Source organism: Channa argus, chromosome 12 (assembly GCF_033026475.1).
Source record: "Channa argus isolate prfri chromosome 12, Channa argus male v1.0, whole genome shotgun sequence".
Lineage (NCBI taxonomy): Eukaryota > Metazoa > Chordata > Actinopteri > Anabantiformes > Channidae > Channa > Channa argus.
Window position 1 is genome coordinate 26,729,282 of NC_090208.1, and position 14,836 is coordinate 26,744,117.

Consider the following 14,836-nt stretch of genomic DNA (forward strand, 5'->3'; position numbering starts at 1 on the left):
ACAACCTGTCTGCTAGACCCTATTCCAACTAAGCTGCTTAAGGAAGCTTTACCCTTAATAGATACGTTCATATTAGATATCATCAATCTAGAAACAGAACTTTAGAAACAGACTGTGTACCACAGGCCTATAAGGTAGCTGTAATTAAACCACTACTTACAAAACCCTGTCTTGACCCAGGTGTTTTAGCCAATTACAGACCAATATCTAATCTCCCCTTTATTTCTAAAATCCTTGAAAAAGTAGTTGCAAAACAATTATGTGATCACCTTCATAGGAATAATTTGTATGAAGACTTTCAGTCAGGATTTAGAATTCATCATAGTACAGAAACAGCACTGATAAGTCACAGAACAATCTTCTGTTGTCCTCAGATAATGGACAAGTCTCTAAACTTGTTCTGTTAGATCTTAGTGCTGCATTTGATACCATTGATCATAACATTTTATTACAGAGACTGGAACATGAAATTGGGATTAAAGGAACTGCACTAGGTTGGTTTAAATCTTATCTGATAGATTTCAGTTTGCTCAAGTTAATGAACATGCACACAAAGGTTAGCTATCGAGTTACACAAGGGTCTGTGTTATGAACAATAAGTTTTATATATATATATATATATATATATATATATATATAATATATATATATATCCTTTTATATCTCCTTTAGGCAACATTATTAGAAAACGCTCCATAAATTTCCACTACTATGCTGATGATACACAGTTACATCTATTTATGGAACCAGATGAAAAAAATCAGTTAATCAAGCTTCAAGCCCACAGAACATAAAGGCCTGGATGTCCCACAATTTTTACTTCTAAACTCAGACAAAACTGAAGTCATAGTATTTAGGCCTAACAATCTCAGAAATATGATGTCCAACCATATCGTTTCTCTAGATGGCATAGGTCTGGCCTCCAGTTCCACTGCAAGGAACCTTGGGGCTATTTTTGAGCAGGATTTGTCCTTTACCTCATATATAAAACAAATCTCTAGAGTAACCTTCTTCCACCTACAGAATTTTGGCAAAATGAGGAGCATCCTGTCTCAAAGTGATGCCAAAAAACTAGTCCACGCATTTGTTACCTCTAGGTTGGACTACTGTAATTCACTACTTTCAGGATGTCCCACTTACTCCCTAAAGAGCCTGCAATTAATCCAAAATGCAGCAGCAAGAGTGCTGACTGGAACTAGCAAGAGACATCATATTTCACCTTCACTAGCTTCTCTCCATTGGCTTCCCATTAAATTTAGAATAGAATTTAAAACCCTGTTTCTTACATATAAAGCTCTAAATGGCAAAGCTCCATTATATGTAAATGACCTCATAGTACCATATCATCTAAGTAGACCACTTCGATACCAGAATGCAGGCCTGGTCATGGTTCCCAGTATTTCCAAAAGTAGAATGGGAGGCAGAGCCTTTAGCTATCAAGCTCCTCTCCAGTTGTTCCTCTCCACTTTTGCCTAGGGCTTGCTCAAGGGGGGGATTGTTGGGTTCTCTCTACATGTCTTTATAGTCTTGACCTTATTCTGTAAAGTGCCTTGAGATGACTTTGTTGTGAATTGGCGCTATATAAATAAAGTTGAATTGACTTGAAAAGTTGAATCGGTTCAGAAAACACTCCTAAAAGTGTTTGAGTGAGCATCGTTGAATGACTAATGAGAGAATAGTAAAAAGATCTTCTTTATTAGTCTGATTTCATAATTTTTATAAATTGTTATAAAATGTTATAATTACCAATGCTACTACTGTAACTAATACTAATACTAATAACATTCCTGTGCAGGTTCACATTGTAGTTATTTCAATTTTGCTTGTAGAACTACAAATCCCAGCGCTGGCTGTGATTCTAATTTTGATTGGCTTGTAGTGCCACGTCACTACCGCACCTGCGCAGCCATTTTGCACCTCTAGAAAGCAGCGGACACCGAAAGGCAGGAAAAAAAAGAAGTCAACTAGATCAGCCTAATTTGAGAAAACAGCGATATGTCTGCTAAAGTCAAGGACCTTTGAAACATTAAAGATCATTTACAGTGGGACGACCAGGGGGCAGTAACGGAGACCGTATTACAGCCATCTAATTGCCTCGGATACCCGGACCTACAAGTCATCTTTTCTTTTTTTTTTTTGCCGGAGTAGCTAGGAAGGAAGAGTCGAGTCACCGACAGAAAAAACATCCAGAGTGAAACCATGAATCCTGAATAGTGAGTCTTGCATACAAATGTTCAACTGTAAGGCGTTTTACGACGTGTTCAGACAGCACAGTGAGACGTAGAGCAGTTATGGTGTAACCCTATGAAATGGTGATTCCGTCTAATGGCAAACAAAAGCTAGCTTGCTCCGTAAGAACAGGGCGCGGACAATTTCTTTTCATGTGTCAGTCGCGAGCGTGTTTTCTCGTCAGCTGACAGCCTGCTCGGTGTTCACCGTGTCGGCTGTGGCGCGCGACCGTTCGTGGGACAAATAAACGTTTAGTGGAGCTTTAATGTGTAAAACAAGACGTTCGTATTAACGCTGCCATGGCTTAACTGTAGAAAGTCGGATGGAAGTGATCAGCCTTTAGCGTGACAGTAACGTTATCGTTATTTGAAGTGGAAACAACAGATGTGAAGGCTGATCTGTAGCCTCGATAACGCATATGGTGAAATCCAAGAAGTTGCCATGTTTCGGGGGTAACGTTACATGTGCGCACTATTCGCTCAAGAGTCAGACATTCAATAAATTAAATAAGATGGAACGTCGTTCTTTTTTTTTTTTCCTTCCAATTTTCTATAGTCCTTAGGGGCTCAGCGGACTGTCTTTTAATATTTGTAGATGCATCTAGATTACAACAGTTATTACGTTCCAATTAACGTAGACTCTTAACAATTTGGTTGGAGCCGATGCGTCACATCTTCTCTAATAAAAATTTGCGTTGCGGAGCGCGTCGTAGGTAACGTCAGATGATAGGGCAGGTAGCAGACGGTTGAAATGAGAGGCCATCCACCTGTCACGGAATCCGTCCATCGTGGTGAAACAAACAGTGTGAACCCACAGCTGAAGCTTTCCTTTATGGAACCCTGTCTAACTAGCTTAGCTAGAACCTCCACACCCTTAGCAGACAACCTTTGTTGTCCTGTGTATTTACACATAAGCTACTCTACGGTCTTATCTCTGCTTTAAATACAGACCGGTTAAAAACACTTGATTAATGTTATTTATTCGTGCAAAAGATTTGATATCGCTTTAAACGAGAGAATAGAGAATATCATCTGATGGCTTTATTAATAGTGTACTGGTAAATTTATGTTACATGTATAAGTATTAAAAGCACATTTTTAGTTGCCAGATTCTAAGAAAAATATCCAATTCGCTGGTGTTTTTTTTTGTACACTAGGATTCTTGCTTTGACATTCTAGCCACCCAGGTTCATCAGGACAGCTCTGTTTAATGGATCACATGTCTATGTAAAATGTTATGTTTTTGCCATAGTCCATACATAACAAATATTTTCATTTACAGTATAGTCAATGGGAGACGGGGTGGCTTAAAGTCTTGTCCAAGGACATTAAATGTTTTACAGCATTAATACTAATACTGTTATGTTGGAAAATATATGATCAGCTTTCAGTGCCACATGCATATAGTACAGTAATGCTGAGAGCAGTAGGTATTTATCTTGGGTTTATACAAATCTTTACTAGCCTTCAACATTTTACATTTATGTTTTTGTTCGCCTAGTTTCTGAAAGTTAGCTGTTGTTCTCTTAAACGTCTGTGTATTTTTTATTTATTGTATTACAAATATTCACTTTTTAATTAATGTTTAATGTTTTCTAAATTAGCAACTTCTTCTTCAAAATAAAACCTTTTTTTTTTCATAAGAAAACATGACCATTTTCCTCAAGTTAAACAGTTAATGGTTTGTATCAAACTAGGTATTGTTTTGGTCCAGGAATCGAGAAGATTCATATGATGCAAAGTTCTACTTCTCTGTAAAACTAGTGTTTGCCACAGTTTTGTGGCTGTGGCTGCTGTAGGGCAGGTTCAGCCACAAAGCCTATGCCCTAAATATTTCAATACTGTAAATGTAAATGTTTTTTAGGTGGACGCTTGTTACAAACCAATAACGGACTACTCAGTTCTGCAATCCACATCAACACACACTGTAGCTATGTAGAAATGTGAACTGGGGTGATTGCAGCCGCCCGTGCATTTGGTGTTTGTAAGATGTTGTTAGTGGACTGACACTTTGGCACGACAGCTCTCCTTTTTCTATGATTCAAGAATAGCACTGGCATTGGGTAATTCTCTACAGCTGTCTTAGCTGTGTTCATGTGATCTTGTTTACCTCTCAGGATTGGGGTAGTTGTTCTGTCATTTTGGGAGAATTAGTTGTGAGCATGAAACCTTGGCAGGCAAACGTGTGTAAAAGAGTAAATTAGGAATCGATGCTGGATGGCAGGTGTGTGCACTAAACAGGTATAAACAATAACCTTCCATAATGTTAGGGTTTAATTAATTTGCCCTTAACAAACGTTCAATTCCCTGTCTGTGTCTAGTTTGTATATATTTTTTTTTTATGCTGGAGTAAAATCTTGCTTTGGTTATATGGCAATTTAATAGATTTGCCAATATTTAGATCAATGAACAAACAAATCTAGATTCAATGTCCACTTACTAGCATTTTTTGGAGCCTTCATCCATGTCTATATGTTTCTGTCAAAACATAAATGATTTTGGAATATATAACATGAAAACATAAAAAAAATATAAATGATGATCCTAGCATATTTGAATGATTGTTTCTGTGCTTTGCTCTTCTGGCAGCCTCAGCCCCATAGTTTTGAATCAGAACTCTCAGTTTTAGGTTCTGGTAGCTTTTTTAAAAAGTGTACACGATCAGTTCAGACCCACTATTTGTAGATTCCATGGACTTAGGTCAAGATAACAGCCGAAAAACAAATAAGATCTTGAAAAATGTGCTCTTTTAGCAAGAGATGCACTGATCTGCTCTGCTGGATTATGGTACCTGACATAAAATGTATTCCAGTCTGTTCCAGGATGCAATGTATGCAGATATAGAACTTGGCAAATGTTCCAATGTTGTTCCATCAAAGAGCATCAGAGAGCAGACAGATGTAAATTGACGTTAACCTTAAAAAATGGGAAACCAACCAAACAGTAAAACCTTCCGAATCTCTTTAGGTTTATTTGTAAAACATTTGGGAAGTCAGTTACACTTAGGAAAGTGGAAGATATTAGTCAGGTCTGTGTCAGTCTGATCTGAACAGTCAACATGACACAATATTCATCCTGTGAGTTAAGAAATATCCTCCCTGTTCTAACCTGCATTGTTTCTATTTCAGTGACTACCTATTCAAGCTCCTGCTCATTGGAGACTCCGGAGTAGGAAAGTCCTGTCTTTTGCTTCGTTTTGCAGTAAGTGGTTCCACTGCACACTCTAAAACCTGTTAGCCTCTTAATTGGTTTGTTCCCATTTAAACCTTTATTTTTCTCCGTTGGCCTGACTCAGTCCTGTTCTACCTCGTTTTAATTGTCACCTTCTCTGCAGGATGACACCTACACAGAGAGCTACATCAGCACCATTGGAGTGGACTTCAAGATTCGCACCATTGAACTGGATGGCAAGACCATCAAACTGCAGATTGTGAGTTGACACACACACACACACACACAAACATGATGCCATCTCAAAAATATCCCACTAAATAAGCAGGCAACATAATAAAAAGTTTGCAGCACTGTGCACATCAGGCTAAAAAGTAATATACATTTTTACACAATTTAAAAACTAAGTGATTGCACAAAAACTTCCTTTAATGTAACTCATCCATATACATATACATCTATAGTTAAACAGAGATCACTTAAGTGCAGTGACTGTGTTTAAAGAACTGTTGTATAACTACAGCAGTATCTGGAAAATCCAGTTACTGGTAAATCAGTATCCTGAATAATCTACAACATAAAGACAAAAGAACACGAATCAACTCTGTGAGAGAAGCCACCAAGACACCTATGACTCCTCTGAATGACTTACAATTTTGGGAGAGGTGTGAGCCACTGTACAGCACATAGGCTAGATGTTGCCTGGGTTCTTCAGCAGCTGAAGTTTTATGAGAGAGTGGAGACCAAAGTTAAGGTTTTTGACTGGTAAAGAAGCTGCAATTGTTGTATAATCTGTTCTTTATTGTTTTATAATACAGTTAGTAAATTATATCAAAATATTTTTTTTATGGATAAGGGCTTTAAATTTTGGGCACTATTAAAAATATGCAAGGGCTGGTAAAACTCTGATCTACTGTTACAGGAGGCAGTTGAGTCCTTCTTGACACAACCCTCCCCAATTTTACTGGCCTTTGGACCAGCACTGCGTGGCTGGGGATGGGGATGGGCTGTTGGGGGTTAAGTGTCTTGCCCAGGGGCACATTTGGTCGGAAAGAGCAGGTTGCGAATCTCCGACCCTAAAGCCGGTGGGGGCCACTCTACTAACTGAGCCACTACTGCCCCCACAGGACAGGAAATGAATATATGCTCACTAATTCTATTCTAATCAATCAATCAGTCTAAACTTTATCTATATGGCACCTTTCAGACAGATTAATGCAATTCAAATTACTTTAAGGATTAATTGAACATTGAAGAAAGGTGTACCAAGCCAAGACAGTAAAAGAAAAAAGTCAAAAATAGTAAAAAATAAATACATTAGTTGACAACAGCTTCTGCACTTGTTGACAAGACATCAGTCTGATATCTGTAGACAGCTGGCTAGCGTGTGGTAGCTACTTAGCCAGGCTAAAAGTTAAAAAAAAAAAAAAATTCTTGTCAAAGTTTGTGACACTATCTGATCTCATGGCAGCTTCCAGAGTCATCTATGTCTGGGTTACTTAACAAAAATCAGTATGTTGTCCATGCTTTAAAAACAATTTAATCCATGTCAGAATCTGGCACATACACCTATACCTGGGCAGGGATGCAGCATAGTGCCAGTCACACACTAGCATAAATGCACAGTTGTTTGCACAGGAATGGGGGCCATTAAGTCTGAGCCACTGAAAGGTTTGGCAAAGTTTAAGAACTGAAAAACCCACATCCCCGTCCTGAAGGTTTTGTGTATTTGAAGATTTGATGAACTGACGTATCTTTTCTTGTTTTCTTTTTGTTTGAAATCTTGTGGATCAAAGTTGTGAAAAATCCTACATTAATTGCTAAACATGTTTTCTCTTTTTTTTTTATTCCACTTGTATCTCTTTTTATCCGTGTCTCTGTCTCTCAGTGGGACACTGCAGGCCAGGAAAGGTTTCGTACCATCACCTCCAGTTACTATCGCGGAGCGCATGGCATCATAGTTGTATATGATGTGACAGATCAGGTAAAGAGCATTTTGGATTGGTTCTTCTGCCAGGTACACTTTGATTCACTTACTGTCATGGAAATAACTGTCTTTGAGGTTCAGTGCCTGACCCTGTGTTGATGTCTAGTGTTCATTGTCATGCTGATATTTTTTGTTGTGATTGTGCAGGAGTCTTATAACAATGTCAAGCAGTGGCTTCAAGAAATTGACCGCTACGCCAGTGAAAATGTCAACAAGCTTTTGGTCGGCAACAAGTGTGACCTGACCACTAAAAAAGTTGTGGACTACACAACAGCAAAGGTATGTACATGAAAAAGCATTTATTTAAGTATTTATTGTCAATGCACTGATGGGAAAACATTCAGCAGCAACAACACCCAGAGGAATTTGTGAGACTGTGGAAGGTGGTCCTCAAACGCTCCATGGCGGAGAAGGGTTATGTTTCCCTGTTATAAAAAATGTATACATTTTACAAGTGACATACATCACTTTGGTACTGTTGTAATTGATTGTGTGCCCTAGTAGTAATTTAAACAGTCGATATATTATTGGCAACAAGAAATGACTGGAGATAATGACCACAAAGATAATGTCAACATTATTTTTAATCAGTGAATGAAAGAATTAGAATTGAGTTCATTGTGCAAGACAATGCGCTAAATCTAAACCCACAAGTTGTCCACCAAACGGGGGTTGAAGCAGATGAAATGTGACGTTATAGAAATGTAGGGCAGACAGTTAATGCACAAAGCCAACAACAACCTATGTTAAAGCTGTTCTTTAAGATGAAATTGGCTAAAATCCCTCACTAATTGCTGAAGGTGCACATACATTTGCTCTTAAAAATATTTGAGATTTTCGGTAAATAAATAAATAAGGATGGTTACTTTTTTAAAATTGGGTTTAATTTATCTAGTTTAGGAGGACGCATGAGTTCACAAACTATACATTTTAGGGACTGAAATGTTTGAGATGAGAACATTGGTCTATATTTTCTTTGCCTGTAAGAATCTGACTGCACATTTACAACGTGTATAGAATGATGGTTGCACTTGTTGCACTTGTCTGCCCCGCGGTCAGGCCAGTGCAGCGCTATAATCAGGGTCTCCATGTTTTCCCCTTTTTGTGTCAGGAGTTTGCTGACTCTTTGGCCATCCCCTTCCTTGAGACGAGTGCCAAGAACGCCACCAATGTTGAACAGGCTTTCATGACTATGGCTGCAGAGATCAAAAAACGTATGGGCCCCGGGGCCACAGCTGGCGGTGACAAGCCCAACCTAAAAATTGAGAGCACTCCTGTAAGGCAGTCTGGAGGGGGCTGCTGTTAAAGGACGCCTGGCCCGCATCACCTCCACCAACTCTACACTGACATCTCCCTTTCTTTTCCTTCTGTGTTGCCTCCCAGCACTTGTGCCACTCTCAGGCCTATACAACCACCAGACAAAAGAAGGAAGAAAGCAAGCAATGTGTATGTAGGGGTGTGGGACAAAAAAACACACACACACAGATAATTTTTATTTTCTGCCAAGAAGACCTAAAGAAGACGGGTACGGGGGGCAAGACTGGTTTTGATTTAGAGTAGAGCTGAATCTGTGGAAGATTTAGTTTAGATACTATTGAGTTTATCTCCACACACCTACACCCACACAAAGTAGTTAGGTGGCTTGGTTCATGCCTTTTTGACTTTCTGTCACTTTTCTAGCGTCAGAAGGGAAACATTTCTGTCTTGTGATATCCTCTTATGGCCATCCCTCAAACCCCTCCAGTCCAAATTCTTAGTCACTAGAACGATTAACCTGTACACACAGGTGCAGTGTCCTTAAGTCCTGCACTGTACATGCTCTGTGTTTCTGCATAGCAGAAGTCTGCGTCAGTGACTCATCATTGCCATTTATTGATGAAGATGCAGGGAAAGCCTATTCAGTGAGCCTCCTCGTTTCCCATCTGTCCTGCTATTTAGCTTCCATTCTGACCATAAGGTTTGTTTTGTAGGGCTAGGCAATAAAACAATCTTTCCACAAAAAAACAAAAAAACAAACCTCTTTCCAATGTATCTATTCTGCACCCAGTCACCCAGGCTGTAGCAGTAGGGGTTTGTAGCCGACACTTGTAAGGCCAACATGAGGAAAAGCACACTTTGAAACAGGACAGTCAGACAGCTGCACAGGATATGGGAACAGTGGCCATGCAACCTTTGGACATATGTGAGCTACCAATGTTAAAAAAATTAAGAAATGCTTAACCTTTTCCACCATGTGAAAAGGTAACTTCCCTTCGAGTATACAAGGGAAGAGCAATTTAGAACGCAGTATAAAGAAGGTGAAAATGTCCTTGCAGGTGGCCTATTAGGTGTGTCCTCCATGTAGAATGACCAGACTATACCCATACCAAGACCTAGTGTTCAGACAGAAATTTAAGTGTATTTTTAACTTGTGTCATTTGAACAAATGCAATTGCTGACAGGTTGTTAGCTAGAAAAAAACCCCAATGTAGCTGCCTTTTCCTCTTGTCTCTGTATGATGATGTGTCATCTCAATTCGCAACACCCCTAACATGTTCTCATGTGTTCATTGACTTTGAATGCAATTGCACCATCTGTAAAATTCAATTCATATTCTGTCTGAACACTCCTTTAAGGTCTCACTATGTTTTAAACAAATGAGGCCTCGAAAAACCTTCTTGGTCTAGGAATTCCTCGATTAATTCCACATGTAAGCGTGGGAGGTGGGATGGAGTTGGTGGTTGGTAGATGTGGTGTTAGTTTTTCTTTTTAATCTCTAAAGGAAACAAATGTGACAAATGCGATAACATTTAACACAGAGCCTTCCTGGTATGACACTAAATATTGCAGCCTCTCACACAGATGAGGAGGCATGATGAAGGTGGTGGGAAGTTGTGGCATTGGCTGATTCTGACAAACAAAAGCAATTGACAGCCTCCACCTTTGATCTTAGACTAGTTGTTTTATTTTTTTTTTTTATTTCCCATTGGCACATCTGATGGAGACAACTTGTACAATTAGCTCTACAAGTCTTCTATTGAATGCATTACCATATTTTAGGACAATGTTGATCTCACTTGTTTGCAGATGAAGCCGGGGGGAAAGATGTGGTGTGTCTGTTAGCTGATTTCAAAAACTGCTGTTCCTTCCCTGTAATTGACCCGTTTATTCAAGATAATTGTCCCATCCCACAGTACCTGAGCACTTCTGGTTTCTTGTTAGATGCTGTTGCGTTCTTTTTGTGTTCAGATTGTGCCTTGCATGTAGTTATTCTTTGGTATACTTCAGAGGAATCCTGTACCTTTACACTTAGTGTAAATGCCCACACTCTTAACGTAAGGCAGAAAGTTTTGCTGGCGAGAGCAGCATCAATTGCAAAACATCAAATGCTGTTAAGTGATCTAACGAGCATACTGATGCCTTTAAGTTCAATAGAGGTCATTTCTGCATTTTGTAGATGGCCATGTTTTGTATATTGACATGACAATGTGCTTAAATGTTATTGAAATACATTTTATATCCAGGTGTGATTGAAACCCAGTTAGGTCACTCACTGTTTTCAAACCCTCCAGCGCATTTGTCTGCTGTATGGCACCAGCTCAACTCCACGCTACTTGTCTTTTTTAGGTTTTCCAACTGGCAAAGTTTGTTGAGAGTACTTTGTATTTTTCTTTTATTTGTTCTGTGTTTTGTGTTTGTGTTTATGTGCATGTCATGACAGCTATATGCTGACCTTCTATGATGAGCAGCTACTTTGAGAGAGTCATGGAAAACAAAGTACCTGGTACCAAAAATGAATTTTAAAATGAGTTAAGTCGAGTTTAGCCGGCACTAATAAAGACAGTTTAGCAGTATTGACATTAGACACCAAACAGCATCCTTGGACAGAGACGGGGGTTGACAGCCCTAATTTCTGTGTTTTAGGCAGTTTGTCATGACTGGCAATGGTTTGCATGGTAACATTGTAAAGTAGAGATATGAGTCTGTTTATATGTCTGGAAGTCTGAACAGCTCCCTCCTTTTCATAGCTGTAATAGATCTCAGCAGTGTTCCAGGGAAACTGGAAGGAATGTGAGGGATTGGCTGCTCTTCCTGCCCTTGTAGAATGTCCTCTACGCTGTGCACTGGAGTGAAAACTCAGCTTCTGTACATAAAGCCTCGTCAATCAGATATTTTTACCTTCTTTTATAAAGAACTGTGAAATGTAGAAGCATTGAAGGCTGCTTACAGAATAAATGTACTGTATGAGAACAGCATTAGGACCTTCAAAGAACTCACTGTTTTGTGTTTTTTGTTTTTAATTTTTTTTTTTTTCTTGATAATCTGTGGTTTAGTTGCACACAGCAGGTAATTGCCAGACTGTCCCAGGCTGTAGCCGGTTTCACCGTAGTATAGTGTTTGGGTAAACTTGGAGGTTTAGGGACTGACTGGTCTTGGTTGTCTGACCGGATATGAACTCCCAACTGTCCTCTCTGGCCAACCCTGGAACCGAGTTCCTCAAGTTCCCCCTAACTGGCTGCTCCAGCAAGATAAGGTAACCATACCTATGCTTGGGTTGCCAGTTTGGTTCTCTCCAGAAAATCAAATTACTTTTCAGCATTTTACCACGTCACGAAGACATAACACCCGCAAAAGTGCAATTTCGGCTCCTGAATGCTGAATATTCATATGAAGCCTCGTTTCTGGTTGCTGCACAGTTGATGACTATGGATGACTTCTGATCGCATTGGCATCGTGTTTGTGTTTCAGGTTATACTAATCTTTTTAGAATTTTGCAATAAGTGCAGGGGAAGGAAACAGCAGTGTGTGTGTGTGTGCGCCTACACGTGCGTATGTGTAACATTCCGGAGCTTTTGGGACACACGGTATTCCAGCATTATGCCTTTCTCACTTGAGTAGATGCAGAACAAGCAGTAAACTCAACTCTCAAGTCACACAGATGTATCCTGGATGTTTTGCTCCCTGATGACTGATTTTCCTTTTTTAAAAACAAACTTTGTTTATCTTTATTTTAACAGGTCTTGATATTCTACTGATTTTAATGTACTCATTGAATACTATACTGTGTTGTCTAGTCCATGAAGTATGTCGGGACACTGGGTGGGGTTGGAAATCTGATGAGGATGGGCTTGAAAAAATTGTGGGGTGAGGCTTTTGCTTAGAATGTGATTCTGATTAAATGTTTCACTTTTCTTGCTCTCATTTTGTATTGATTTGGGTTGAAGGGGATATTCTCCATTTTCAGTGGCTTGATTCACCAGGGGTTAATGAAGAGCACTGGGCAGGATGCCCACCTGTCAGTCACCTTTCTTTCTTTTTGGCTTGTTCACTTTGGTGCCGTCTCCCTGCTGAGTTTGATCATGTTTTTTCTGTATATATTATAAATATATATATAATAAAATAATGAAAAAGATCAATCTGGACATTAAATCTGCTGTGCTATTTTCAAAGCCTCAGAATTGCATGAGTGCTGATCATTACCATCAGTTATTAGGAGGCAAAGCTCTCTAGTAAGTGTTTATACTAAAAATTTTAATAGTATCGGTTTTGTACTATTAATATAATAATGTGTATAAGAATTTAAAGATGTGCTATCAAAAAGCTTAATAAACCATATACTCAAGTCAAATGTAATTATAAATTTAGGAAAAGAAAAACATGAAGCTTCCGGTCTCTCTCCAAAAAAATTACTTTTGTCACTGTTAAGGTTGTTAACTGATCTGTAAGCTCATTAGTGAGTTACCTCTGTGACGTAAACCTACTGTATGATAATACTTTACATGGGGACTCAACAAGCTGTCCGTCGATGTGGTGTGTATAGTATAAGCCCATCTTTGTAACTGGCTACAGTTAACATATGTTAAAAGAAAACACCTGTTTTGCATCAGGCAAAAGCAAATCATTGGAAGAGCTAATGCTAAATATGACTGGTGTCCATAATAATCCTCGATGCCACAGATTGCAAGAGTCCCCAGAAAGATCTCAGCTACACCCTTTATGAGGCTCTGGAAGTTGTGAGGTTCTGGTTTCAAGACCTGAGGCCCCTGGGACCTGCTGGGGGCTTTTACAGTTTCAGTCTCCAAGGATCTCCTGGGCCTTGGCTCCTGTACACACAAAAATATTTAGTACACATCCCATAGACTACAGATCTGAAGAAAAAGTCCCCATAATGATCTGTCAAAAAGATATTACCCCTTTAATTGTGTGTGTATTTTTTTTTTAATTGGAATTATATAAATTCAAGACAGAGGGTGCTGTTTGTTATCAAATATAAAAATTTAAAAAAAAGAATTATGATTAGACAAGTCAGTACAGAAATGATGTGTAACTGATTGATTTATAGTGGTATTAAAAAAAATCTAATAAGTGTTAATTTTAGGTAATCATAAATATTCACTGTGGTAATTTAGCTTCACACATACACTCCACATCTCGTTCACACAGACCTAAGTCAAAAACCCACGCATAGATGATCAGATAATGCTGATGACATCACTATGATGTCATCAGGGTTATTGGTAAAACCTTTAGTTTGCTGTGACAGTCTGAGTAGAATAAGCTACGACTCACTAGCAGTAATCTTTATAATCGCCCCATTAATCTTGACCAGACCAGAAAAGCAAATAGTAATATTTTTTTTTTTTTATTTATTTTCTTCTTCTTATTATTATTATTATTAGTTTTAGGTTTGGTTAAACACTGTTTTTGGTCAGGGACACCCTAAAGTCTATTGTTTTCATTTAATCCCACTGATGTTCAGCCATGCACTGTTTGTGCATATAGATTTTAAGATGATGATTTCTGCCTCTGTAACAATAAAAAGGGCATGAAAAACACACGAAAATGTTTTTCCAGCAGAAACTTTAGACATTCCTGTCACCAGTATCAAGTGGAGCTACTTTCTACTAAAGAAATAGTCCACGGGGACCTTCTACAGTAACCAATAAGATCCCACTTTTGCCATGATGTCAGTGATGTCATCAGGGTTATCCTACCCTACGCTTGGAGGCCACACAGAATGGAAGACAGAAAGCCTGTGTTCCAATCTCAAAGCATGGAAAATGAAAGATATGCATGTTTCCCGGCAATGGAGGCTTCAATAAAAGACTATCCAGTTACTCAAACCATGGTAAATGTAGGAGTTGGTGTTTGTGGAGCTTGTTAAATATTGGTGGGGGCCGGAGATCCACCAAAACATTTCATGTTCTTCCTTTAAGGACCGTAAACTTCTCTTCCAGGTTTTATGTTCATGAGATTGTTGAGATATCTTTCCCTGGACTAACAATGAAAGATTGGGCCTAACTTCATAGAACTAAACACTATTATTGATTATCTCATACACTGATGATTTTATTGATAGAAACATATAGAACATGCTCTTCTGTAGCCTTCACTAGAAAGAAGTCCCTCCTCAGCATTCAGTACCTCTGTTAACATACTGTAGATCTCTGCTGCCTGTCATCTAGGTGGC

General features: G+C 38.9%; 1 protein-coding gene across 1 annotated transcript; it reads left to right on the forward strand.

The window, feature by feature from the left end:
* Positions 1–1,894: 1,894 nt before the first annotated feature.
* On the forward strand, positions 1,895–12,782 carry rab1ba (zRAB1B, member RAS oncogene family a). Its single transcript, XM_067525368.1, has 6 exons — positions 1,895–2,213; positions 5,357–5,429; positions 5,563–5,658; positions 7,288–7,383; positions 7,534–7,665; positions 8,498–12,782. Exons 1-6 carry the CDS (start codon positions 2,200–2,202, stop codon positions 8,690–8,692), a joined length of 606 nt encoding a protein of 201 aa, XP_067381469.1. The 5' UTR covers positions 1,895–2,199; the 3' UTR covers positions 8,693–12,782.
* The last annotated feature ends 2,054 nt before the right edge of the window (positions 12,783–14,836 follow it).